The 27,859-nt window shown below is 48.7% G+C and overlaps 1 protein-coding gene across 1 annotated transcript; it reads left to right on the top strand.

The window, feature by feature from the left end:
- Nucleotides 1-69: 69 nt before the first annotated feature.
- Nucleotides 70-27,832, top strand: cacna1fb (calcium channel, voltage-dependent, L type, alpha 1F subunit). Its single transcript, XM_044135358.1, has 50 exons — nucleotides 70-217; nucleotides 1,083-1,183; nucleotides 1,551-1,656; nucleotides 2,024-2,163; nucleotides 4,287-4,441; nucleotides 4,514-4,741; nucleotides 5,364-5,560; nucleotides 5,643-5,746; nucleotides 5,828-5,979; nucleotides 7,224-7,295; nucleotides 7,448-7,529; nucleotides 7,887-7,913; nucleotides 7,982-8,142; nucleotides 8,232-8,457; nucleotides 8,532-8,739; nucleotides 8,802-8,922; nucleotides 9,046-9,121; nucleotides 9,195-9,243; nucleotides 9,313-9,373; nucleotides 9,873-9,975; nucleotides 11,549-11,678; nucleotides 12,529-12,588; nucleotides 12,656-12,762; nucleotides 13,159-13,246; nucleotides 13,363-13,470; nucleotides 13,539-13,591; nucleotides 13,660-13,806; nucleotides 13,876-14,077; nucleotides 14,841-14,999; nucleotides 15,072-15,182; nucleotides 15,260-15,343; nucleotides 15,461-15,589; nucleotides 17,809-17,874; nucleotides 18,038-18,129; nucleotides 18,759-18,918; nucleotides 19,006-19,133; nucleotides 19,282-19,378; nucleotides 19,709-19,811; nucleotides 20,044-20,145; nucleotides 20,226-20,356; nucleotides 21,694-21,822; nucleotides 21,893-21,947; nucleotides 22,306-22,504; nucleotides 22,834-22,941; nucleotides 25,347-25,483; nucleotides 25,562-25,674; nucleotides 25,744-25,921; nucleotides 26,005-26,052; nucleotides 26,128-26,228; nucleotides 26,315-27,832. The coding sequence occupies exons 1-50, from the start codon at nucleotides 137-139 to the stop codon at nucleotides 26,576-26,578; spliced, it is 6,039 nt and encodes a 2,012-aa protein (XP_043991293.1). The 5' UTR covers nucleotides 70-136; the 3' UTR covers nucleotides 26,579-27,832.
- The last annotated feature ends 27 nt before the right edge of the window (nucleotides 27,833-27,859 follow it).

Below are 27,859 nucleotides of genomic sequence, written 5' to 3'. Positions count from 1 at the left end.
GGAGGAGGGGGAGGAGGGGGGGGGCGAGGAGGAGGCGGATGGAGGGGGAGGAAGTGGAGGAGGAAGAGCCGAGGAAGAGGAAAAGGATGCAGAGTGGGACGAGGAGCTGGACGGAGGAGATGAAGGTGGAGTGAGGATGACGAGAACCGACACGCTTCACTCCACCACCAGCTCCACTGGAACGCAGAGAAGAAGAGGACAACACGCCAAGAAACAGGTGAGAACACGCTAACATGGGCTTCAATCAGTGGCTCCAAAGATTCTCTGGGCCCCCGATGGATTACAATAAAATCCCCCCAAAAAAGAAAAAGCATCAACTGTGACGGAAACCTTTACACACATTTTGTTTTCAAACTCCACTGAAGTTTATTTCATATTTCAGGTTGCAACAGAACAAACTACAAACCATCCTAACAGTCAAACACGTCTGTGTAACGGTTTTTTTTTCATTCATCCATACTGGTTTACAACATGCTAACGACAAGTGAAAACATGATGTTAGCATGTTCAGATATCGGATGATAAACCTTTCCTTCATTTGGAGATACGATAAAATCTTTCAGCGTTACTTCAGTCATTTTCCTGAGCAGAACCCCATTCTGTGTTCTGCTGACATCAAGTGGTTCTGGTTCTTCTGACCCGATGATGATGGCATGAAATGGTCACACTGGAGTCAGCTGTATTTTTATGAACAGAAACATCTCAACACGTCAACATTCTGCGGCTCCAGACCTCAGAGGTCATGGCGATCGGTTCTTCTAGATCAGGGGACTCAAACTGTGTCCTGAAACGTTTAGATGTTCTTCTGCTGCACCTGAGCAGAATAATCAGGTCATTAAGGTTCTGGAGAACCGATCCACAGCAGGAGGAGGTCATGAAGACGTTTCATTCCAGTGTTTTGTACCTGCAGGTCAGCGACTGGAGGACTGGAGTTTGAGACCCGTTCCAGAACATCTGAAGATCCGATCCGTTTTGCTCTGAAAAACCTTCTCATTAGGAGGATGTGCTGGCTCTTCGCTCTGAGTCAGATACATTACCATAGAAACTGATGATGTAAGTGATGATGTCACCTTCCTCCTCAGGTGCAGGGCAGCAACCAGGTCCAGCGGGCCCCCAGAGCGTTGTTCTGTCTGAAGCTCAACAACCCGATCCGACGCGCCGCACTTCACATCGTGGAGTGGAAGTATCCTTCAGCCAATCAGCTGCCAGGACATTTCAGGACATTATAAATAATGCGTAACCATGGTTACGACAGTTTGGACCTGACATCATTCTGGTTCGGTTAGCATCAGAACCCTTTGGTGTCATCACATGCAAATGGTTCTGGTTCTACAGAGAAATGCTTTCATCCAAATTCTGGGCAAAGTTTGAAAATATCGCAAAAAGAGAAAATGCGAATTAGCAGTGTTTCCATCTCCTGGTCTGGAATGAATCAACTGGGCCAGCATGATGTGGTCTATTCAGCAAATGTGATTTCATCTCCCATTAATGAGCTCTTCTTCAGAAAACCCAAATCCACTTCAAGTCAACTTCCTGAACTCGTTCCTCAGACCGTTCGATATCTTCATCCTGTTAGCCATCTTTGCTAACTGCGTGGCTCTGGGAGTTTCCAAACCGTTTCCTGAAGATGACTCCAACTCCACCAACCATGACCTGGTGAGACAAGGCCTGACCTCCAGAATAAGAGCCTGGGGCTGTGGAGGCAGCGGTGCAGGATAAATGCTGGAGCAGTGGATGATTGACAGATCTGTGATCGGCTCTGAGGACTTTCTGTTCTGCTGCTCCGGCTCTCTCTGCTCTCAGCGTCCTCCTCCGTCTACAGACCCAGCCCGCTGTTCACGCAGTCACTTCCTGTTGGAGTGATGGCTGCACCTCGCTCTCAACTGAACTCAGGAGATGTTGTTCATTGGTCTTCAACCCAATGGACTTAAACATTTTACTGATCCAATCCATGTTCTCCTGCCACCAGAACCGATCACGTGTTCTGCTGTCCGGTTCTGACGGACTTTGTTCTGTGTTTCAGGAACAAGTGGAGTACGTCTTCCTCATAATCTTCACCATAGAGACCTTCCTGAAGATCCTGGCCTACGGTCTGGTGATGCACCCCAGCTCCTACATTCGCAACGGCTGGAACCTGCTGGACTTCGTCATCGTCATTGTTGGGTAGGAGCACAGAAGACCTGGAGGTCTGTGTAGGCCTTTCAATCCTTCTGTGTGCGAGTCCCAGGTTCTGACCCGGTTTATTTAAGTAGTTCATATATCTGAAGTGAAGTGATTCATAGTTTCCAATGATTTTATGAATAAACTCCATCCATCAGCAGCCTGGAGACCCAGACTTTCGTCTCTCCAGCCACTGGGACCAGATCCTCCCAAAGCGTTCGTTCCCAGGCCAGCCGAGGATCGTTGTTCCTGCAGCAGAGGAAAGCCCAGAGCACACAACTGGGTTTAGCATGTCAGTTCTGGTTCTGGCCTCAGAAGTTCTTCAGGACCTCATAGAACAACCACCCTCACGGTGCAGCATGTTACTGCAAAAATCCTTCAAGTATGGATGCAAGCATAAACATTAGCATGCTTACCCCTCAGACTGATAGTTTTTCAGATTTCCCATCAGCTGTTTTAATTTCAAGATAACAGAAATTTTTTAAGATGGCTGTCATTTTTAAGTCTTTTAACTCTGTTGTGGCCGTAGCTCGATGCTCAGGAGGACTGACCCAGACGTCACGGTTAGACAACAGGTAGGGCTGTCCCGTCAGATCGTCAGTTCCCAGAACCACAAAAAATGAAAATCTCGTAAAAGTGCATATGAGATCAGTGCGACCCCTAGAAGGACTGCTAGAGAGCTTAACCATCAAATATTCCTCATTTTTATGACTCGGATTAACTTTATATCAAATCATGTTTTCCACTTTGATCATAAAGTTCATAAAGTAATAAAATGCAGCACAATCAGAAACAGGGAACTTTGCTGTTACACCAGTCATCAACTGGTGTCAACTTAATGGTTACTGTTAGCTTCTGCTAATTTTTTAGGTGTAGCGGTTTAGCATTAGCACAGCTAAGAGATTCTTGTTTAGTGAATTAATAATTATTAGGCCAAACTCTTTCGTCAGCTGTGCTTACTACCGGTAAAAGCTACTGTCCATTTTAGTGCAAACATTATTTCCATTTTGAACAATGGCCGCCGAGGTTGTAATAGAGATTCCGTGTCCAGAATTGAAAGATGATGTTCTCCATCCATCCAGACTGAGCTGAAATGTTTCGGTTTGGAGTGAAGTGACGGAGCGGTCGGCTCTGAGCCCTGCAGACCTGCAGCTTCATTCTCTGTCCTCACTTCAGGACCAAAGATGTGACTGGATGTCCTCAGAGCAGTGATGATGCTGGTGATGAGAAAGCCTGTTGTCATGGTAACTCTGCCTGGGGATGTTTTGCTCCACTTCACTGCATTAGAGACACCAATGGACCCTCTGGAGTTTGCTTCATGCTTCTCTGCAGGAGACTGACTGGACATAAACTGTGATGGCGAGCTAAAAGGATTAACTGCTTCATCGACGGTCCTACCAGGACTGAAAGAACCAGAACTGGAACACAAGCACCTGAAAGGAGTCTCCTCTGTGGGTTTAGAGTAGATCTGCTGCTGCTGCTCTGCAGGGTTGCAGCTTCATCTGGACGCCTCCAGCTGGAGGTTTTCCTGGTCCTTCCCAATGGGTGAGGATCCAAAACTCCATGCTGGGACTGGTTATCCTTGTTATCCAGGAAAACGTTGGAATCCTTCAGGGTGAGCTGGAGAGAGAACGTCTGGGTTGCCCTCCTGGATCTATGACTTCCTAGCCTTTCCATCACCTTTCTATACAATTACACTGGACTCTCATCTCATCTAGCAATTAAAGAAGAATGATGAAAGCATTTTATTGCTGGAAAAGATGTAGTCTCCTTACTCCCCACAGGGTCAGCATGACATATGTCCTGGCCAGATATTAGCGATTGAGTGAAGTCAGAGTCAATCTTTTTGAACTTCAACAGAGTTTACACCTCCAGAAAACAAACATTTCTCAATATTCAGCCAGACCCTCTGGATGGAGCAAAGTGTAGAGAAAGGGTGGGTAGTTTCAGTTTAGTCAGACCTCTGGGATCCGACATGCATCAGAAACCAACGTATTAACTGGATGCAAGCCTGAACAGTGAGACTTCTGAAGGAAACTTCTGGGATGCTGACTCCTCCTTCCTAGAAGCCACACCTTCAGAAGTACAACACATACCTGATGTTTCACTTTTCTTTATCTATGCAGGTTATTCAGCGTCGTCCTGGAGACGATGACTCATAAGTCAAGTGGCGAGCAGGCAACCACTCACCACATGCCAGGGAAGCCGGGAGGTCTGGACGTCAAAGCTCTGAGAGCCTTCAGGGTGCTGCGACCCCTCAGGCTGGTCTCTGGAGTCCCCAGTGAGTTTCCTGGACAGTGAACTGACTGGACAATGTGTGTCCAACATGTCTTCAGTTCTGTGTGTTCTTCAGGTCTGCAGATTGTCTTAAACTCCATCATGAAGGCAATGGTTCCTCTGCTACACATCGCTCTATTGGTTCTCTTCGTCATCATCATCTACGCCATCATTGGCTTGGAACTCTTCATCGGACGTATGCACAGGACCTGCTATTACATCGGGACAGGTGCTGTACAAATGGACTGGTCACACCTGTACACCCCACGAGGTCCAGAGAGGATTATGAAGATACTTTCACTCGGTTTGTCTGGGTGATCTTTCCTAAATGTTCAGCTGCTGAAAGGGTGAAGAGTGACTCCTTTCTGGTTCGTCTCTCTTTGAGGCCTTTAGCAGATTTGGTTCAACCAGTTGAGCCAAAAACAAAGAAATAAAACACCAAACATGTTTATTTTAAGATCCCTTCACCCTGGATGAAGATCCTGCTCAGCTCTCAAACCTACCCAACCTGGTGGGTTTGGGAGCTGTAGCGTCGGCTGTACAAAAGTCTCTACAGGTTGAGACTCCCATGTTGATTCTACAGGCCTCCTGATTCAGGAAGCTTCAGGGAGCTGAAGCAACCACTGCAATAATAAACCACAACCCCCCCAACATCCTCCATAGATCCCATCACTAATACTGCTGGCTTCTGGCTGAGTCTTCACTCTTAAACATGTCTGCACTTAAAAAAGGGTTTATTTTATTTTCAATGAACCAGCATTCAATCATCAAACACTGATATCAATTTACTGTCAGGGAAAATGTTTCTTCATAGGGTTGTTCTTCCAGGCTGTCTCCTCTTTAGGGCGTTGTCTTTTTGAGGTATTGCCTCGTCATCTTCTTGTCTCCTCAGCGAGTTTACTTCTACTGATTGTCCTTGTCTCCAGATAACTACGTGGAGGACGAGCCGGTGCCGTGTGCGTTCGCCGGACATGGCCGCCAGTGCACCTTGAACGGCTCTGAGTGTCGGGGCCGGTGGGACGGTCCCAATGGTGGAATCACCAACTTTGATAATTTCTTCTTTGCCATGTTGACGGTGTTTCAGTGCATCACCATGGAGGGATGGACCGATGTGCTGTACTGGGTGAGGACTCATCTCCAGTTGTCCTCCCGTACTCAGAGTTGTGTCCACGTCTTCTCATCCTTCTCCTGGTCTCTCTCTGCAGATGAACGACGCCATTGGCTTTGAGCTGCCCTGGGTATACTTTGTCAGTCTAGTGATTTTTGGATCCTTCTTTGTTCTGAATCTGGTTTTGGGAGTCCTCAGTGGGTCAGTTGAACTCCCAGAAGGTTCTGATGGTAGGACTGGACCAGAACTCACCTCTAAACGAATGCCGTTTGAATGTTTCAGAGAGTTCAGTAAGGAAAGGGAGAAGGCCAAAGCCCGGGGAGACTTCCAGAAGCTCCGGGAGAAGCAGCAGATGGAGGAGGATCTGTGTGGATACATGGACTGGATCACTCAGGCAGAAGACATGGATGAACTGGACGAGGACGGAAACCCACGTAAGTCAAACTCTGTAGTGAGTCGGTGTTTTCATCCTTGAGTTCAGCAGTTTGACGTTCAGAAACAGAAATAATCCAGACTCACCCCAGCACTCCGTACTGACTCAGATTCAGGATTTTCTCTGCATCAAAGGAGAGAGCTGCAGAACCAGGTCATGTGACATGGCTTACCATTGGTCACATGACTGAGCTGAGCATCAGCCAGGTCACGAAGAGATCCAGACCAATCAGAACATCAAGAACACAGCTGAAGAGGTCAGCTGTACCTTCTGGAGTCTGGTGTCAATATAATGTCCACACAGGACAATCTTACCGCCGACCTCAGGTTCACTTTGACCTCAGTAGACCATTTATGGATCTCTCCAGAGAGGTGAATGGTGAACGATGGGTCAGACTAGACAGTCAAGAAGCACAAACACTGAAGGTCTCCTTCAAGATTCACATCCAAAGCTGCTGCTGTCTGAGAGGATCAGACTCTTGTTGATGTCCTCAACCTTCAGGACACAAGTTCTTATCATGGTTCTGATGAGCAACATGCTCACACCTAAAACATCTAGACTTCTGCACATCAATTCTCTGGAACCTTCTGAAACATGTAGCTCTCATTAATGGATGGCGAGAAGGTCCTGGTTGGATCATTTTCTGTCCATCACCTTCCATGAGGGTAACAGGTCCAGGATGGACCTCTTCTCCTGACCTGTAAGGCTTCCTGTGGATCAGGAGTCTTCAAGTGCAGTCTTTGAGGGCTGGTGTCCTGTACCTGTTAGATCTGCCTGGTCCAACACACCTGACCCAAATGCCTGAATCACCTCCTTAGTGTTTGGTCCAGTTCTTCCCCTAACAACATCATTATTTGACTTGTGTGTTGAAGCAGAGATGTATCCAAAAGTTGCAGGATTCTGGCCCTGAAGGCCTGGAGTCAAGGACGCCTGCTGTAGAGGAAACTTATTTCAGCTGCTTGTCATTCCTTCTGTATCATAAATAGAAAGCTTTGCTTCCAGGCTCAACTCCTTCCTCACCACCAGACACCAACACCTTCATGACTGCTGATGGAGCTGTGATGCATCTGTCCATCTATTGCTCCATCCTCCAGAGGTTCCCCATCACCTCCACGACCACGCCATCATATTCTGCCAAAGATCAGGAGGAGCAGAACCTGGAGGAGTCCAACCTGAGAATAAGCAAACTGGTCCTGCCTCTGCAGGGTGGTGTGTAATGACTCTATCTCTTCCTGTGTGTCTCAGGGCCATCCCTGGGGGATCTGTCCGATAAGAAGAGGAAGTTTGGCTGGTTCAGTCATTCCAACGACACTCATGGTGAGTGAGTTTCAGATAAAAACGGTCCAGAATGTCTCTGATAAGACAATGATCCACAGTAGATGGTGGACACAAAGACACAGACACACTGATGGAGGACAATAATGCTAATGTCAACCCCTTAATCCTTTCCGTCTGTCTCTGTCTGTTAGCGAGTCTTCCAGCGAGTGAGACAGCTTCAGAGAACACCGAGAACATCGATGAAGAACACACCAACTGCTGCCAAGCCTGCTGGTAACCTTCTTCCATTTTCTCTGGCCTTTCCAGAGTTTAATCAAGACTTTAGTAACATTAGCTTCCGCTAAATACAACGTTGGTATAGCATCTAGTGTTAGCTTCCACTAAAGGCCATATTGGTATAGCGCTTTAGCATTTGTGGAAATAATGTTCATAATTAGTGAATTAGAGTTAGCAGAGCTAGCTAGTTAGTTAGCAGTAACCACCACTTGCCAGAAGCTTATAAAGATGTGACATCATCATCTGGATGATGATGTCATGTGGCCCTCTTCGCGGCCTTCTTCAACCGCTGATGACCTCATCATCCAGCGCCACCTTCAGGCAGTAGATTGACCTCGATCTGTTGTGTTCCAGTGCTTCTGTGATGAAGATTAGCTGCTGGTGAGTTTCTGTAGAAGAAAGTCGTATTTTCAGACCTTCCAGTCGCTGAAGGGTTCTTTCTGTCTCAGCCGGACGTTGCGTCGCTGGAACCGAGTCTGTCGCAGGAACTGTCGCACCGCTGTCAAATCGGTGACGTTCTATTGGCTGGTTCTCCTGCTGGTCTTTCTGAACACCTCACTCAGCGCCTCCGAACACTACAACCAGCCCGACTGGCTGACGCAAGTCCAGGGTAAGCGCCTGCTTCAGTGCTGCCACCTGGTGGCCTCTCTTTGACAAATGCTGGGCGGTCTTGGCGAGATCATTTTTCCGTCACTGCAGACATCGCCAACAAGGTGCTGCTGTCTCTCTTCACGGTGGAGATGCTGCTGAAGATGTACAGCTTGGGTCTGGCGCATTACTTCGTGGCCTTCTTCAACCGCTTTGACTGCTTTGTGGTGTGTGGTGGGATCATCGAGACCATTCTAGTGGAGCTGGAGATTATGCCTCCATTGGGGATCGCCGTGCTGCGCTGCGTCCGCCTGCTGCGCATCTTCAAGGTCACACGGTGAGAAGTCACACCTGGGCCTCCAGGTGGGACCCAAACTCCGGGTCTCTGATGGTGTCCCTGTGTCTCCTCAGCCATTGGACGGCTCTGTCCAACCTGGTGGCCTCCCTGCTGAACTCCATGAAGTCCATTGCCTCCCTGCTGCTGCTCCTCTTCCTCTTTCTCATCATTTTCGCTCTGCTCGGCATGCAGCTGTTTGGAGGAAAGTTTAACTTCGATGAGACACAGACCAAGCGGAGCACTTTTGATGCCTTCCCACAGGCGCTGCTCACCTGCTTCCAGGTATGACGGCAGGTGATGTCACCAGCAGAGGGGGCGTGTCCCTGATGATGACTGTGTGTCAGATCCTGACAGGTGAGGACTGGAATGTGGTCATGTACGACGGCATCATGGCGTACGGCGGCCCGGTGTTCCCAGGGATGATCGTCTGCGTGTATTTTGTCATCCTCTTCATCTGTGGCAACTGTATCCATGGCAACGAAGTAACACATGGTTAATCAGATGCTTTATTACTGGAGTGCTCTGCTCATCTGACTCTCCATCCATCCATCAGAACTCCCCAAACATCTTCTCCTTATCGACCATCAGACATCCTGCTGAACGTCTTCTTGGCCATCGCCGTGGACAACCTGGCTGGAGGCGATGGGGATGACAAGAAGAAAGAGTGAGTGATGGAGAAGCAGATGGAAAACCAGGATTTTATTCTGCCTGATGGTTTCCTGTTTTCTGTTCTGCAGAAAGAAGACGGAAGCTGAGGGAGAGGAGGAGGCCGAAGGAGAAGTGAAGGTCAGCAGATCACCATGGTTACCAGGTCTCTGCTGTGTCCTCGGTTTATTCTAACGTTTGTCTCTTCAGGTGGACATCGATGAAGATACAGAGTATGAGGAGGAAGAGGAGCTTCCTGAAGGAGAAGATGGTCTGTTGTCATAGTGACGTTCTGACTAAATGATCCGTTAACCATCAAACCAACCAGAACTGCTCTCTGCAGCCATGTTAGGACAACCTCTGACTCTCCAGAGCAAAATCTCTGCTTCAGTCTTCGGTCCAGTCAGTTTTTCCAAATTAAAACCCAAAACTGTTCTGGTAAAGACGGTGAGGATCTGTTAAATGATCCAGAACCAGAATCCTCTGGTCCTGCAGGTTCTGGAGATGTGATTGGTTTGTTCAAATGGACAAATATTTCAGAACGTTTCAGAAAGGGATTCTGGGAACGAATGAGAGGTTCCAGGGAAAAGCAGTTCTGGAGGTTCAGAGTTAGCGTTTGGATCACCAAACAGATGTTGAGCCATCGGTCCAGCCCAGTTCAGAAAGCAGACCAGAACCCCCAGAGTTCAGGCCTGTTATCATCTCGGTCAGATGACCTGGTAGCTCCAGGTCAGTAGGATGAGCTCTTGGTTTCCCTCTGTCCTCCTCAGACGGAGGCGTCCAGCTGAAGATGGCCGACCTCGCTCCTCCTAAAGAGAAAGTTCTTCCCATCCCAGAGGGCAGCGCCTTCTTCTGTCTCGGCAAAACAAACCCGTGAGTCAGAATTCATTGCATCAACTAACTTCTATTCTCAAAGTCTAAGAAATGCTGCAAATTTTAGATCTTTAACTTAACAACTTAAATGTATGAGTTTCTGAAAGATAAAATAAATAATAAGTAAACCTTCACTCTGTCATGGAAGAATTACAATAAGGTCACATCTGCTAGTCATGTCATATGAAATGCTTATGAACCAGAAGAACTATTTGGGTTTCATGTAGAAGGTTGGAAGTTGTTTTTCTGCAGCTGCATCAGAACCAGACTGTCTCTCCTCTGGTTGTTAATTCTTTATCTCTGGTATGAAACTCGTGTGTTTCTCTGCCTGGAGAGCTTGGCCAGGTTTTCATCCAGACCTGCTTCATTAATGATTCACTACAGGATCTCTGTATTCTGCACAATATATGAATAAACCTGATTGATTGATTTTACCTCAACAGTGCTTGGAAATAGATGTTTTTCCACGACACCTCTTAGAGATGAGTGAACGAAGGTTTTTCCACCTCATCGACCCGGTTCTATTAGAACCAGAACTCCATCAGCTGCTGTGGTTCTGAGTCAAACCAGCCTGTTCCCCTCCTGGCCTGTGGGGGCGCTGCACCAACAACCACTGAAGGAAACCACACAAAAACCTCTGAAGACACTGAGAGCAACTTCCTTCTTCACCAGATGGAAACAAGATGGAGGCGTCAGATTTTAGTGTTGGAGGATTTCTCTTTAGTCTTTGGCTGAAGACCAGGAGACATTTCTGCTGCTAGCGCTAGGCTAACATGTTAGCTTTGGCTGGATTTACCCAGAATGCCCTGCACTGTAATCCACTTCCTGTTTTTGATACGGTCTCTGGTCCACTTTGCGAACCCAGACTGAGGTTTGGAGGACCAGAGGTCACTTTTTTGGTCAGCATCAGAGTTTGATCACATCTTAGTCCAGGGCTGGGCGGTCCTGGTTCTGGAGGTCCGGTGTCCTGCAGCTCTTAGAGTCTCTCTGGTTCAACAACCTGAACCCAACAGCTGAATCTCTTCCTCAGTGCAGTCGGGTTCTCCAGAGTTCTGCTAACGACCTCATTATTGGACTCAGGTGTGTTGAAGTAGAGAAACATCTACAGGACCCCCCAGGCCCTCTGGCCCCCCAGGCCCCCAGACCCCCCAGGCCCCTCAGGCCCCCCAGGCCCTCTGGCCCCCCAGGCCCCCAGACCCCCCAGGCCCCTCAGGCCCTCTGGCCCCCCAGGCCCCCAGGACCCCCAGGCCCCCCAGGACCTCACCGCTGCCTTAGATTGAAGTGACTGAATGGGGCTGGTGGGTCACAGACCCCCCAGTTCGGAGACCCAAATCCCCCCTTCCTGGGTCAGAGTCCATGAAGTTCCTTAAAATAAAGAAAAACCAAACCGATTCATTAAGCACCATCAGTGTTGTGGTTCTGTGGGTCGGTTCTACCAGAACCCTCAGAAATTTCAAATTGTGTTGAAACTTTCGGTTTGTTTATTTGGATCTGATCGTTACAGAATCCAGACCGGCTGGTTCTGGTTCCACATGAAGACCGGACTCTTTTGTCTCTGTCTTTCTGTCTGCAGGATCCGTGTCGCCTGCCACACGCTCATCCATCACCACATCTTCACCAACCTCATCCTCGTCTTCATCATCCTCAGCAGCTGCTCATTGGCTGCTGAGGATCCAATCAGAGCGCACTCCTTCAGGAACAACGTGAGTCGCACAGCCTCCTCACTGATACCCAGCTCTGTGATGTCACCAGTGATGTCATCAGTACGCCTCTGGGTTGGCATCGGGAGGGGCGGGGCTTCAGAAGGTTTCAGGGTAGGTTCGGGTCAGTGATTAACCGGGTCAATGAGGCAGAAAGAAGAGAAAAGAGAGAAAAATTACCCCCCACACACAGAGTCTCTGTTTCTAACTCTGTTCATCTCTGAACTCAGATTTCTTGAGGTTCTGTTTCTGTTTTGCGACCCATTTAACTTTCACTCCAGTCAATCTGATCAGTTCCACTGTGGAAATAAAACCACCTGCAGTCTGAAATTCACACTTTATCTGACTTTTAGGTCAAAAGAAGCAGAATGCAGACGGTGAATCCAAACATCATCTGAAAATGATAGTAATGAAGTGAGGAAAGCCAGTCAGTGAACGCATCACGACCTAACCTGGTCACTCCTGGTCCCAAACAGAACCGGGTCAGAAGCTGCAGCCGGTGTTGTTAGCTTTCTTCCTCTGTCGCTCCAGGCCACTTTTCAATCCATCCAGACGGCGGCCATCTTTGCTAAAATGGATTCGTAAACCGTTCACACAGAAATCTGTCGGGTTCCATTAGTAGCAGCAGCAAACCAAGACCAGCTGAGTGAACGCAGATTTCAAAAATACACAAAACATGCTGAAGAAATAATTAATCCCAGGACAGAACCCTGAGGTACACCAGGTGACCGATGTTCCACACTGCTGGTCCACACCTAAGGCCTCAGCTCACCTGCAGCAGATTTGAACGGGAATGTGTTCCTGACCATGATTGTACTTCCTGTCTGAGTCTGAACTTCCTGTGTGTCTGTAGATTCTGGGTTACGCTGACTACGCCTTCACCTCCATCTTCACCGTGGAGATTCTGCTGAAGGTAAACATCGTCGGCAGGACGTCTTGGCCCAGAGCTTCCCCTGTGACTTCCTGTCTGTTTGTCTCAGATGACGGTCCACGGCGCGTTCCTGCACCAGGGATCCTTCTGCAGGAACTGGTTCAACCTGCTGGACCTCCTGGTCGTCAGCGTCTCGCTGGTCTCCTTCTTCCTGCAGTCAGTATTTCAACCTTAACTTCCATGTAACAAGACTCTGGCTTGATCTCCTTCAGAAACATCTTTCTAGATGCTTTCTCGCCGTTCAGCTCTTTCCCTTCTACCAGAGGAGACAGACTCCACGGACTCCTGCTGTGAATGGAGGCCACGCTGACCTCCATCCCCTGTTGATACTCCAGTCCAGAGTCATCCTGCATGTTTTAGTTCTCTCCCTGGGTTAGACTTATGAGTCAGAGTTATGCCCAAGTTAGCTTTAGAAAATCCTCTTTCTTTAGAATCACATGTCGTTTTTATAGAAGTGTAAATAAATTCAGACAGTAAGAGAGCACCGGGTCTCCAAGATCTTCTCCTGTCCGGTCCCATCAGAAGTCTTCTGGTTCCTCTGTGTGTCTGCAGCTCCAGCGCCATCTCTGTGGTGAAGATCCTTCGAGTCCTCCGGGTGCTGCGACCTCTCAGAGCCATCAACAGGGCCAAAGGACTGAAGGTAACGGTCCCCTGATGGTGAGGATGTGAGGGTCAGGCCTGGGTCGGGTCTCAGAAGAGCTTCTGGCCTGGTTCTGGTCGTCCAGGTATCAAGTCTCTCTGGTGTGTGTGTTGCAGCATGTGGTCCAGTGTGTGTTTGTGGCCATCCGGACCATCGGGAACATCATGATCGTCACCACGCTGCTGCAGTTCATGTTCGCCTGCATCGGCGTCCAGCTCTTCAAGGTTCCTCCCTGCCGTTCACCCGGCCCAGGCCTGACACCTCCACCGCCTCACTCTGCTTCTGCTTTCAGGGGAAGTTCTACCGCTGCACCGACGAGGCCAAGAGCACTCCGGAACAATGCAAGTGAGTCAGAGAGGTGGTTCTGGTGCAGCTCTGGTTCTGCTCAGGCTGAACCGGGTGTGTGTCTGCAGAGGAACCTTCGTCGTCTACAAGGACGGAGACGTGAGCCACCCCATGGTCAGGGAGCGGATCTGGCTGAACAGCGACTTCAACTTCGACAACGTCCCGATGGGGATGATGGCGCTCTTCACCGTGTCCACCTTCGAGGGCTGGCCCGCGTCAGTACCCCACCTTCATCAGCTCATTTCCCTCAGCTGGGTCTGAACGTTTGTCTCCTGGTTCTCCAGACTCCTCTACAAGGCCATCGATGCCAACGGAGAGAACTCGGGTCCGATCTACAACTACAGGGTGGAGATCTCCATCTTCTTTATCGTCTACATCATCATCATCGCCTTCTTCATGATGAACATCTTCGTGGGTTTTGTCATCATCACTTTCAGAGAGCAAGGAGAGCAGGAGTACAAAAACTGTGAGCTGGACAAGAACCAGGTAAGACCCGGTCCTATTGGACCAGAACCTCAGTAAATGTCCAAATCGTTCTGAGGACAAAATGTCTGCATGAGACGTTGTCCATCCAAACCTCCAGAAAAATATTCACTCTGGCTGATGGAGGACATCCTCCTATTAAGAGCTCCAGGAGTTGAACAGAACCGGGTCGTCTTTGTTCCAGTTCTGGTTCCTAAATCCTCTGTCTCAGCTGGGTGCACGTCCACCCAGCAGCAGTACCCTCCTCCTCCTCAGTCAGGCCTCAGGACGTCTCCCTGATGTTCCTCCACATTTCTTTTCCCAAACGTTCAGTGGACGTCCGTCTGGAGTCTGTGTGGATCTCCGCATAGCGACAGTTTTGTTTCTGCTTCAGATCAGGACGGAAACTACACAATGACTCTGAAACGGCGGGACTGTCCACCATGTTGGACAGAGCTCCTCCCACAGCTGGTCCCGGTTCTGTATGATTGGCTTGATTTGGTTCTGGATCTGTTGGTCCTGTGAAGTCTACTCACAACATTGTCTGGTTCACCTGGTGGAACCGGAGTAAACTGAGAGAAAACCCTCAAAACCTGTTTCACACCCAAACAGTTCAGTTCTGTTGGCTTCCATGACATGTCCGGAAATATTCCAGACAGAAAATTAAAGTCTTTGCTGTTTTTGTTTGGTGGTTCTGCTGGATCAGTTCCCGTCCTCTGTCCAATCGTTGGGCTGCAGGACACTGTGTCTCAGGTCTGTCCATGTCTGCTGTCTGCCTCTGTCTCAGCGTCAGTGCGTGGAGTACGCCCTGAAGGCTCAGCCTCTGAAACTCTACATCCCCAAGAACCCGGTTCAGTACAAGTTCTGGTCCATCATCAATTCCACGGGGTTCGAGTACGTCATGTTCGTCCTGATTCTGCTCAACACTGTCACACTGGCTGTGCAGGTCGGTACTGGTCCAGTTAGTCAAAGCCGATCCAGTCGGACCACAGCGAGCTGAGTGCTCTCTCTGCTGCAGCACTACGAGCAGACCAAGACCTTCAGCGACGTCATGGACATCCTCAACATGGTCTTCACCGGACTCTTCACCATAGAGATGCTGCTGAAGCTGCTGGCCCTGCGGCTCCGGGTGCAGAACCGAATGCAGACGGACAATTGGTCGGTCCGCATCCTGCACAGCGTCTCATGTCTCCCTTGTCCTTGCAGCACTACTTTGTGGACGCCTGGAACTCCTTCGATGCTCTAATCGTGGTCGGCAGCGTGGTGGACATCGTGGTGACAGAGTTCAGCGTGAGCAGCAGATCACAGTGAAATGATCATCACGATGCAAAATCCGTCTGAAATAAACACATCTCAAGTTTAAAAATCAACTTTCATGCAGGACTTAATGGATGTTTCTGTTTTCAGAGTGGCGAGGACAGCTCCAGGGTGTCCATCACCTTCTTCCGCCTGTTCCGAGTGATGCGGCTGGTCAAGCTCCTGAATAAAGGGGAGGGGATTCGCACACTGCTGTGGACATTCATCAAATCACTGCAGGTTAGCGGGGCGAGATTAGCATGACGACATTAGCAGGGCGAGGTTAGAAGCGCGAGATTAGCATGGTGAGATTACCAGGACGAGATTAGCAGGGCAAGGTTAGCAAGGCAAGATTGGCAGGGCGAGATTAGCATGGCGACATTAGCAGGGCGAGATTAGCATGACGACATTAGCAGGGCGAGGTTAGCATGGCGACATTAGCAGGGCGAGGTTAGAAGCGCGAGATTAGCATGGTGAGATTACCAGGACGAGATTAGCAGGGCAAGGTTAGCAAGGCAAGATTGGCAGGGCGAGATTAGCATGGCGACATTAGCAGGGCGAGATTAGCATGACGACATTAGCAGGGCGTGGTTAGCATGGCGACATTAGCAGGGCGAGGTTAGAAGCGCGAGATTAGCATGGTGAGATTACCAGGACGAGATTAGCAGGGCAAGGTTAGCAAGGCAAGATTGGCAGGGCGAGATTAGCATGGCGACATTAGCAGGGCGAGGTTAGCATGACGACATTAGCATGGCGAAGTTAAAAGGTTGAGGTTATCATGGCGACGTTAGCAAGGCAAGATTAGCATGGCGATGTTAGCATGTCGAGATTAGCAGGGCGAGGTTAGCAAGGCGAGGTTAGCAGGCTGAGGTTAGCATGGCGACATTAGCAAGGCAAGATTAGCAGGGCGAGGTTAGCAAGGCGAGGTTAGCAGGCTGAGGTTAGCATGGCGACATTAGCAAGGCAAGATTAGCATGGCGAAGTTAACAGGTTGAGGTTATCATGGCGACGTTAGCAAGGCAAGATTAGCATGGCGATGTTAGCATGTCGAGATTAGCAGGGCGAGGTTAGCAAGGCGAGGTTAGCAGGCTGAGGTTAGCATGGCGACATTAGCAAGGCAAGATTAGCAGGGGGATGTTAGCAAGGCAAGATTAGCAGGTCGATATTAGCAGGGCGAGGTTAGCAGGGCGAGATTAGCTGGGCGACATTAACAAGGCGACATTAGCATGACGACAGTAGCAGGGCGAGGTTAGCAGGGCGAGATTAGCATGACAACGTTAACAGGGCGAGATTAGCAGGGCGAGGTTAGCAGGGTTAGGTTAGCATGGCTAGATTAGCAGAACAAGGTTAGCATGACGACATTAGCAGGGCGAGGTTAGCAAGGCGAGATTAGCAGGGCAAGGTTAGCAGGGCGACATAATCTGGGCGAGGTTAGCATGGCAACGTTAACAGGGCGAGATTAGCAGGGCGAAATTAGCATGGCGATGTTAGCAGGTTGAGGTTAGAAGGGTTAGGTTAGCATGGCGAGATTAGCAGAACAAGGTTAGCAGGTCGAGATTAGCAGGGCAACGTTAGCAGGGCCAGGTTAGCAGGCTGAGGTTAGCAGGGCAAGGTTAGCAGGGAAAGGTTAGCAGGTCGAGATTAGCAGTGCGAGGTTAGCAGGGCGAGATTAGCAGGGCGAGATTAGCAGGGCGACATTAGCAGGGCGACATTAGCAGGGCGACGTTAGCATGACGACATCAGAAGGGCGAGATTAGCATGGTGTGGTTACCAGGACGTGATTATCATGGCGACTTTAGCAGGGCGAGGTTGGCATGACGACATTAGTAGGGCAAGGTTAGCAAGGCGAGATTGGCAGGGCGAGATTAGCAGGGCGAGATTAGCAGGGCAACGTTAGCAGGGCAACGTTAGCATGGCAACGTTAACAGGGCGAGATTAGCAGGGCAAAATTAGCCTGGCGATGTTAGCAGGGTGAAGTTAGCAGGGTTAGGTTAGCATGGCGAGAATAGCAGAACAATGTTAGCAGGTTGAGATTAGCAGGCTGAGGTCAGCAGGGCAAGATTAGCAGGGCGAGGTTAGCATGGCGACATTAGCATGGCGACGTTAGCAAGGCAAGATTAGCATGGAGATGTTAGCAGGGCAAGATTAGCAGGGCAAGGATAGCATGGCGACGTTAACCGGGCAAGATTAGCATGTCGAGATTAGCAGGGCGAGGTCAGCAGGCTGAGGTTAGCATGGTGACATCAGCAAGGCAAGATTAGCAGGGCGATGTTAGCAAGGCAAGATTAGCAGGTCGATATTAGCAGGGCGAGGTTAGCAGGGCGAGATTAGCATGGCAACGTTAGCATGGCGAGATTAGCAGGCTGAGGTTAGCATGGTGACGCAGTCGGGTTGCCGGGTTGAAGCCTAGCTCCTGGACGCCGGGTCAGGCTGAGTCTCTCCCCGTCCTCTCCCTGCAGGCGCTGCCGTATGTCGCTTTGCTCATCGCCATGATCTTCTTCATCTACGCTGTCATCGGCATGCAGGTGAGTTCACACACAGGTAAGCCTGTAGGAGTAACTGTTTGGAGTCCAGACACCAGAGCCTATGAGGTTCTGGAAGGTTTTGCATGTCCCCCAGAACCTGAACGCAGTAGGACTAGGTTCTGACTGTCTTCGGGTTAACTGTTCCCTTTGCTGTGTCTGGCAGACGTTCGGGAAGATCGCAATGCAGGACTACACTCAGATCAACAGAAACAACAACTTCCAGACGTTTCCTCAGGCCGTCCTGCTCCTCTTCAGGTCAGAGGTTCTCCTCTCCTTCTGGATGCTCGGCGACCAGTCTCTGCTGGTTTACCTGTGTGTGTGTGTGTGTGTGTGTGTGTGTGTGTGTGTGTGTGTGTGTGTGTGTGTGTGTGTGTGTGTGTGTGTGTGTGTGTGTGTGTGTGTGTCTGTGTGTGTGTGTGTGTGTGTGTGTGTGTGTGTGTGTGTGTCTGTGTGTGTGTGTGTAACATAGTTAATGTTGTAGAGAATTCCATTTGTCATTACTTCCAAGTTTGGGTTCATGTGTAATGGGAGAAGCAGCGCCCCCTCCTGGTGGTTGGTAGTGTTAAATATAATGAACACAGACATCTCGTTGCCAGTTCATGAGAAATGGGCGCCAGGTAGGTTCAGAGTTAATGCTCTAGTAAAATGTTATGTTAGCTTGATGCTAACATGAAATGCTATTCTTGGTAAGGTGCTGTTCCCGCGGTGATGGACCTGATTCCTGATCAGTTCTTATCCTGTTCCAAAAAGATAAACATCATTTCATCTCATCCTGGCTCCTGGCCCTTATTCACACAACGCAGAACTGAGTTGAAGTACCTGATCACGACTATCGAGGTTACGTGTGTGTGTGTGTGTGTATGTGTATGTGTGTGTGAGAACAGGTGTGCCACAGGTGAAGCGTGGCAGGAGATCATGTTGGCCAGCCTTCCAGGGAAACGCTGCGATCCGGAGTCGGACTACGAACCAGGAGAGGAGTTCAGCTGCGGAAGCAACTTTGCCATCGTTTACTTCATCAGCTTCTTCATGCTGTGTGCTTTCCTGGTGGGAACCTGGACATTCCCAGAATGTTCCCAGAACGTTCCTCTGTTTGGACCAGAACCTGACCGCACTTCTCTTTCTCTCACTTAGATCATCAACCTGTTTGTTGCCGTCATCATGGACAACTTTGACTATCTGACGCGCGACTGGTCCATCCTGGGGCCACATCATCTGGATGAATTCAAAAGGATCTGGTCGGAATACGATCCAGAGGCCAAGTAGGTTCTGCCTCCTGTCAGAGGTCCAATTGTTCTGTGAGCTCAGTTTATGATGAGCTTCTTCAGATTACGTACTTCTGAGATGTTCCTGAGTTTTGCTGCGGCAGAAACTGGAATCACCGTTCTGTGGAACGTTTTGTTTCCTCAGAGGTCGGATCAAACATCTGGATGTGGTGGCGCTGCTCCGGAGGATCCAGCCTCCTCTGGGGTTCGGCAAGCTCTGTCCGCACAGAGTGGCCTGCAAGGTGAGCAGGACTAACCCAACTCCACTCCGCCTTAGTCCAACTCCAGTCTGTCTAGAAAGTCCAGTTCGGTTGGGGTAGTGTGAAGCGCTACACTGGCTTCGGTCGGTTCTGGTTCTGGTTCTGGTTCCTACTGATTCTCAGCAGAAGTTCCACTATTTCTCTGAAACCAAACTCCAAAGCTACAGCTGATCAGTAGTTATCAACAGACTGTTAGGGTTTGTCCTTCAGACGTAAAGGAGTCAGAGGGTTAGGGTTCCCGCAGGAGTGTTTTGGTTCTGTCCGTTACCCCCCCGAACAGAACCTGAGTGGTCCATTTCCTCTGCACCGCAGCGCCTGGTGGCCATGAACATGCCTCTGAACGCCGACGGCATGGTGACCTTCAACGCCACACTGTTCGCTCTGGTTCGCACCGCGCTCAAGATCAAGACCGAAGGTAGGTGAGACCTTCAGGTGGAGGATGACTCAGCTGCGTTTTCATGGTTTTATGTTAGCTCTGCTGGATTAGCCAGACGTGGAACATAAATATCTGCACATGAAGTGACTTTTCAGCTGCAGTTCTATCTTTGATGTTTGATCTGTTTAACATCAGCTCCACCTACACTGAGGTCGTTCAGGGATGAACTTCTAACCTGTCTTTGGCTCCGCCCCCTGGGTGCTGCCGACAGGTAACCCTGAGCAGGAGAATGAGGAGCTGAGAGCGATCATCAAGAAGATCTGGAAGCGGATGAAGCCGAAGCTGCTGGATGAGGTCATTCCGCCACATGAAGGTAGAGCGACCGGCCTGCAGGGACAAGCCGGGTCTCCGTCTGCCGCTCAGCAGACTCAACCTCTCTCTCTCCATCTGCAGAGGAGGAAGTCACCGTCGGAAAGTTTTATGCAACTTTCCTCATTCAGGATTATTTCAGGAAGTTCAGGAAGAGGAAGGAGAAAGGAAACGTGAACGGAGAATCTGACTCTACGAATCCGTCTGCTGTTCAGGTTAGCCGTCTTTCTGCATGTTTTCTCAGAAACTCTTGAGCTTTTCAAAAGCTTTTTAAACGTCTAGCTGCCACCTAGTGGTCAAATGTGAGAATGCATCAACATATGTGGCAGTAATCTCCAGGGTCTCATGTTCAAAGAGACGCTCAAAAAATGTGCGGCGCCATATTTTACGCACAACTCGGCATGTATAAAAATGAACTTTGCGTCAAAGTTTGTAGAAATATATGCACACTTTTTCCCTGGCGTGAAAATGTGCAGCTAACTTTTCTGTGAACAATAATAAACTACAGAGTCAAAACTAAATCCACTGAAATCTGACGACATTCAGTTATTTAGACCAAGAAGTTTCAAACCCCAGGATTTTAATATTTTAGTGTTTAAACGATGAAACTGAACCCGTTTATCCTCAGACAATAAGCCAACAGAAAATACAGAAAATAGAAATAAAGGATGTGAAAACCTCAGTCCAATGTCAACAATCATGTTGCTCAGTTTGAGTCTCATAAAGATGAAACTCCTGGTCTGAATGAATCTATTTATTGTCCCTAAAGAGAAACCAGGGCTGATCAGACAGTTTGATTATTGATCAGGTGTGGAGACAATCACAGGTCCATCAGTAGCTGCATCCAGGTGAGCCGCTACCTGAGGAGAACATGGAGCCATTGATCAGAGATCAGATTGATCAGATTGATCTGCTGGTTTATCAGCGTTTAGATTCATCCAGACTGATCATCCTGGAGTTCTGGACCGGTACCGATACCGGTACCGGTCCAGCTGCGGCCGCCCGCTCTGTGAAATCATCTGGACTCTGTAAATTTATTTGGAGTTTATTTCTCTTTAAATGTATTTTTTTTTGTGAGGTGACCTTATGTTCCCTGAAAGCAACTTATAAATGAAATAAAGAATTATTAGTATTATAAATGCTTATTCTGCTACAAACAAAGCCGTTGCCATGGTTACTGCTTCACGTGGCGACAGACTTCCTGGTATTTCTAATTTACATGAAGTTGTATTTATGGAGGCGACGGGCGGAGCAGCAGCTGCTCTGTTTCCTGTAAATTAGCATTTAGAAAGGAAAGGTCTGCAGGCTTCATACATCTGAGTTTTATTGTGCGCTGCACTTTTCTAAATTTGTCCGTACGTAAAGTTTTAGTGTGAAAACTGCGCAGAGTTTTATGCATGAGGCCGCTGAAGTGGGAAAAACAGCATCTGTGGAAAAAAGCTGAAACATTTGATGTTTATCGTCTCACTACGTTCTCTTCATGTTCTGATGCTGAAACTGTGAGGAGTCTCACCGCCTGAGGCAGAAAGTGATTTCTCTGTGTCGGCTGCAGCTGTGTAAGGCGGGTCTGAAGACGCTGCAGGATCTGGGTCCAGAGATGCGTCTGGCTCTGAACGCAGACCTGGAGGACGAAGAGGAGGCGCTGATGGACGGCGAAGATCTGGAGAACGCTGCCTACAAGGTGCCGACAGGCCACGCCCACCGCCGGCAGTCTGAGCAGCCGCCTCAAACTTTCTGTTCTCTGTCTGCAGGCCGAAAACGGATTTGGACCGGAGACCCGACGAGGCTCCATACTGACACCTACTGGTAAAATGCAGCTGAACCTTCCTTCATAAGTGAGGATGATGATGGAAGGAGCGAGGATAAATAATATTTTAAAGAAAATAGATGAGGGGAAAAAAAGCATAGAGCACACAGGAAATGAGTAACTTCAACTGGATGGAAGAAAATGAAACGTTTTGATCGGATCTGGGTTTTTGTTTGTTTTTTTCTTCTTTTTTTTTTTTTTTTACAGATTCTTAAAATCAGACCATCAATGACCTTTAACCTCAAAGAAGGAAATGATCAAATACTTGCTATCAGCTTCAATCTGAGCATGAACAGCAGGGGGCAGTAGAGCATTGTTTCAATCAGAACTGACAGTGGGCGGGGCTTCTCTCTGCAGGCGATGGCGGCGTCTCCAACGGCGGTCTCATCCACCGAGTCGGGTCGCTCAGCAAGATGGCAAATGGAAACGAACATGACGAGCATCTTCGTCGTGGAGACAGCGTGAGGTCATCAGCGAGTCATCTGCGCCGGGCGTCCGTGAAGAACAGCCTGACAGACTCCGCCCACAAGAGACCGTCATACTACAAATATGGACGGTGTGTCATTTCATTTACCCCAAAGAGAAACGAACTCAGGACACCCAAATATCTTCCGAGTCCAAGGAAGGATGTCCAGTGTCAGTCAGTCTAACAATGTTGAAGACTGCTGCTGCACAGTTTCATGCTAACATGCTAACTGCTTAGGGCTTAGGCAGCAAACAGCATATTCCACAGTAATATGTCCTGAAGACATCATCAGCTGTTAGCAGCTCCGCTAAGCTGCCTCCTTTGCTTTTGCTGCTCCTCTTTATATCTCGTAACAGTAAAACTTAAAAAATTTGAGCTTTTTAGGGTCTGAAATCTGATTTTCATCTGTTGGTCTGCAGGAGAGACTCCAGGGACAGAACCTGGAGGAACGGAGACGTGGATGTCTACGGAGAGCAGGGTTACTACAGCCGAGAGGAGGACAACGAGAGCATCACCTCCAGAGACAGGTAGGCAACACGCAGGAAGGGCTTCCAGTAGCTCACTAACATGCAGGCAGTGATGGCATAGTTACTTTGAAAAAGTAACTTTAATCGGACTACTGATTACTCCTTGAAAAAGTAACTTAGTTAGATTACTGACTACTTGATTTGGAAAGTAACTAAGTTACATTAAAAGTAAATTTTTAGTTACTTTTAGCAGCTGCTAACAACAACGCTCCACCTCCTGTGAAAATAACATTGATCTTTGCCAAAACTTAATTGTAAGTTATTTTATAATGGTAACATCAACAATGTGTCTCCACTGATAAGGTTGAACTGAAGAGGAGATTGTACAAAAAACTGTACAAAAAAATAAAAAACGTGAGTAAATTGTGGTCCACTGTTGTCTGGAAAACCCTAAGAAGGATTTTAAAGGCCCCCCTGGCCCCCCATCCCCCAGGTTCTGTGTTACGGCCCTGCATTTGGTGTCAAAGCTCAGATCTCCTCCTGCAGCTCCACACCTCAGATGGCTGCACAGATTTGTGACACTTATCTTAATATTAATAATTATAATAGCGTTAACTTGCCATTATAATTATTGCCAACTACGGACACGTTCATTCGTGACTGTTTTCACGTTTATTGCGCTGTTCATATTGGTCTCGATGTAATATATTAAGTTGACATTAACAAAGACACAGCGGGACGGATCATCCGGAAATGATGGACAGGGAGAGACTGAATAAAACTAACTTAATGACGGACAAATTCTGGGATTTATTATGAGTTTCTGCTTATTTCCAAACCCAAATGAGCAACTTCACGTTCAAAAACGAGCCCAATAAGGCGCAACCCGCAACTCATTAAATTTGCAAGCGACTTTAAAAAAATGAAGCCCAAAGCCGCTTATAATAATCGGACTTGGCGACAGAAACTCAAAATAGTTCCAGTTTTTCCACCAACAAAATGCGCATCTCCCTCCATTGTTTACATTTCTGTTGCATAGAGACGTCGGTCACTCGACAAGACGAGTAGAGGAAATACGATTAAATAACAATAGAAGATAGTAACGCAAAAATGATTTTGATAAGTAACTGTAGTCTGACTACTGGATTTGAAACAGCAACTCGTTAGATTACTGGTTACTGAAAAAAGTGGTCCGACGTCAGTAACGCGTTACAAGTTAACGCGTTACTGACGTCACTGCCTGCAGGTTAGCTGTGCTAACCCTGAAGCACTAATCTATTAGTTCTACTGAAGCTAAATTGCTTTCAACATGGTATGAAGCAGAAGCTAGCGCTAAAGTGAAATTATGCTGCCCTCATGATGTGTTGCTCTTACAAAGCTAAACAGCTAGCTAGTACCTGAGCTTAACATAATCCAGTCTTCTATAGTTTTCTTGTTTTATTTTGCAACTCTTTTGTGGTTTGTTTTGTAAAACTATTACAAATATAAATCAACCACAAACAAAATACAGAAAACAACTAGACTACAGCAAACAGATGGCTCCCAATTATTACTAACTAGCTAACAATGTAGCTTTGTATTTTGGTTGGAGAACTTAGAACTCTGTCTTATGAAATAAGACAGAGTTCTGAAATAATAATTAATAAAATGAACTTGCAGATAAATAGAGTCCAAGGGACAGACGTGTCTGAAGGACAGTCTCTCTCTCACCATGAATACAGCCGGTCGGGTTCTGCTTGGCTTCCAAATTAAATACGTGAACAATGTCCACTAGGTGTCAGTAAGGCTTTATAGTTTCACTTACAATTTACCATCGGAAAACTAAACAAACATAATGATGGAGAAATATAAACATGATTTTTTTCCCCCCTCCAGTGGGTCTTTTGTGGGCTCTAGTGTCCCTTATATAACAGCAGGCTGATAGGAAAGGGGGGGGAAGATATGCGGCAAATGTCGCCGGGTCCAGGAATCAAACCCGTGACGGCCGCGTTGAGGACTCAAGGCCTCCAAATGTGGGTCGTGCTATCCCCTACGCCACCGCAGCACGCCCTATAAACATGATATTTAGGGGAGGCTAATACTATAGACTATAGCAACATGGCATTTAGCAGCTAAATGCTAAATGCATTATCACCATATTTGTGGAATGCTAACATGCTAACTTCAATCATGTTGGCAACTTCATTCAACTAAAATTTTACAAAACAGCCAAGTAAATTAGCGCTTTGGAAAAATTATTGTAGGGTTAGCTAAGTGCGCTAAATGTGTTCAACATTAGCAAAAGTAACCAGCAAAGAATTAGCTCTGCTTCTAGCGCATTAGCAGGTTAGTGGAGGAGCGCCTACTGCTGTCATCAGGTGTGTGGGCGGAGCTTGGCCAGGACCGGTCCATGTCCCGCCTCCACCCTGCAGGGCAACGCTGGCAGCTGATAGGCTGGATTATTTATCATCTGACTGTGTTCTCAGACATTACCCCGACGACTCGTCGCTGTACAGAGACCACCGCGACGGCCACGCCCCCTACAGCAACGGTAGCTATGGCGACAGTTACAGCGAGGGCAGGAGGACGACTCGCAGACGCCTACTTCCTGCCACACCCACAGGTGACAGGATGTCTCATGGCTGACATGACGGGTGTGACATCACAGCCGGCTGAGCGGTGCGTTTGTTTTGCTCACCAGGCCGGAAACCGTCCTTCAACATCCAGTGTCTGAGGCGGCAGGGCAGCAGCGACGACCTGCCGATTCCCGGGACGTACCACCCGACATCACCACCGCGCCGCGTGCGACCTCAGGTGACCCCGGAGAGCCGCTCCAGACACACATCCACCTGTTCCCCAGGTAACCACCCTTCTCCTCGCCAGGCTTTCGGCAGCTACGACTCCCACCGTTCCTCCGCCCGCTCCGCTGCCGTGTCCACGGCGTCCTGGGCCAAGCCATGCCCCCGCCGCGGGCGGCTCCTCTACGCGCCGCTCATCCTGGTGGAGGAGGAGGGCAGCCCGCCCTGGGGGGGTGAGGGCAAGAACGGAGGGGCAGCAAGAGGTGAGGAGGCAGGCCTTCAAAATAAAAGCCTAGCCGATGGCTTTTAATGTGAAGGGTCGAGCTAATACTGCTTCCTGTGACAGGAGCAGCAGATGAACCGCCCTGGTTCAGTGGACCAGCCGGGAGCTCAGGTGAGACGAAGAAACAGACACGAGTCTTCTGACCGGGTCGGGAGACTCTGAACGGGTCATGTGACTGTCTTGTAGCTCCGCCCCCGTACCGGGCCTACACCACCCTCCGGGTTCCCTCGCAGCTCGGCGCTCCGTTCGCTGAGAAACGGGGATCGGCCGACAGCCTGGTGGAGGCGGTGAGCGAGCGCCACTGATCACTCTTCACTTCCTGTTCATGAGCGTTTCCGTGGAGACGATGGGTTCTGCTCTGCTCTGTCTCCAGGTTCTGATCTCGGAGGGACTCGGCCTCTACGCTCGAGACCCCAAGTTTGTTGCGTTTGCTAAGAGAGAGATCGCAGACGCGTGTCACATGACGGTGGACGAGATGGAGTCGGCGGCCAGCGACCTGCTGAGCTCCGGGAGCCACGACTTCCTGAACGCCATCGGCGACGATCCGGCGGCGCTCTACAGCGACGAGGAGCCAATCAGGACGAGCCGCGAGGAGGAGGAGCTGGCTGACGAGATGGCCTGCGTGACGTCATTCTGAGGATCCACCAATCAGAGGAGAGGGAGGCGGGGCCTGGACTGCCGGCCAATAGGAGCGGTTCGCTTTACAGGAGAGAAACGTGGAGGAAGTTAAAATGTGATTGTGGAAAAAAGGAAAATGGATCAGAACCATAACCTGGTCGGGTTCAGCGTCTTGTGACCCGGTTCTGATGATGGTTCTGATGGTATGACGGTCCAAATGGGACCAGGTTTAATCACTGCTGACACTAAAGGTTCTGCCCTCGTTAGACCCGTTACCATGGAGATTGAGATTGAGATGAGAGGCTCGTTGAGACTTCTCCAGATGTGAACTGTGGCTCTACGGCAGAGTTAGTCGTCTTGTGATCGGAAGGTTGTCGGTTCGATTCCAGCTTCCTCCTGCCACTCGATGTGCCTCTGGGCAAGGCACTTAACCCCAAACTGCCTACTGGTGTGTGTGTGTGTGTGTGTGTGTGTGTGTGTGTGTGTGTGTGAATGTGACTCTAGTGTAAAGAGCTTTGAGTCAAAATGACTGGACAGGTTCTATATAAGTTCAGTCCATTTGCACCAGAATCTAACTTGGGTTAAATTCCGATAATCTCTATTAAACTGCAGTATGTTCTGGTTCTGGTCGGATTGGATTTCTGGGCTTAAGGCAGGAGGACAGATTAAGATTAAAAATGTTTTTTTTTACATTTTTTAATGTGTAAAAATGTATTTCTGTTCATTTATTGAAGCTGGAAAATAAAAACAGATAAAGGAAAGTAACACGCTGAAAATATTAAACGTATTTTTACCTCAATCTGATTTTATAGCTCATAAAAAGACAGAATATTTTCTAATAGTTTCTCCAGTTTATCCGACCAGAACTGGACGCATTTAGATTTTAGGAGGCGATTCGATTCGTTTGAAAGGTGTTGAGTTTTCCTCCACCGGGCGCCATCGACCTCCAGAGCTATGACATCATCAGGTGACGAGGACAGAGTGTCTGTGAGCTGATGATGAAGAGGAAGACGATGATGTCAGCGGTTTGTGGCGTCAGAAGAACTGAGATCATTCAGTCTCTCTCCCTGCAGGTCCGGCTCGTTTTTCTACTTGTGGTGTTTTTTATGCTGATGACCGACTCATGTTGTTCTTGTTGTGGCGTTTTTTTCTCGTCCGACCCGTTGGACTTTTCCCCAGAACTCTTTAAGGGCTTTAGTTTCCTGCTCAGACGTCCAGGAGCTGCTCTGCCTGAATCTGATTTCCTTCCAATAAAGATCCAGATCAGGCTCTCCCTTCGACTCCGTGTTGTTTCTAACAG

Source organism: Gambusia affinis, linkage group LG01 (assembly GCF_019740435.1).
Source record: "Gambusia affinis linkage group LG01, SWU_Gaff_1.0, whole genome shotgun sequence".
Lineage (NCBI taxonomy): Eukaryota > Metazoa > Chordata > Actinopteri > Cyprinodontiformes > Poeciliidae > Gambusia > Gambusia affinis.
This window is presented reverse-complemented; position numbering and strand designations above follow the sequence as displayed.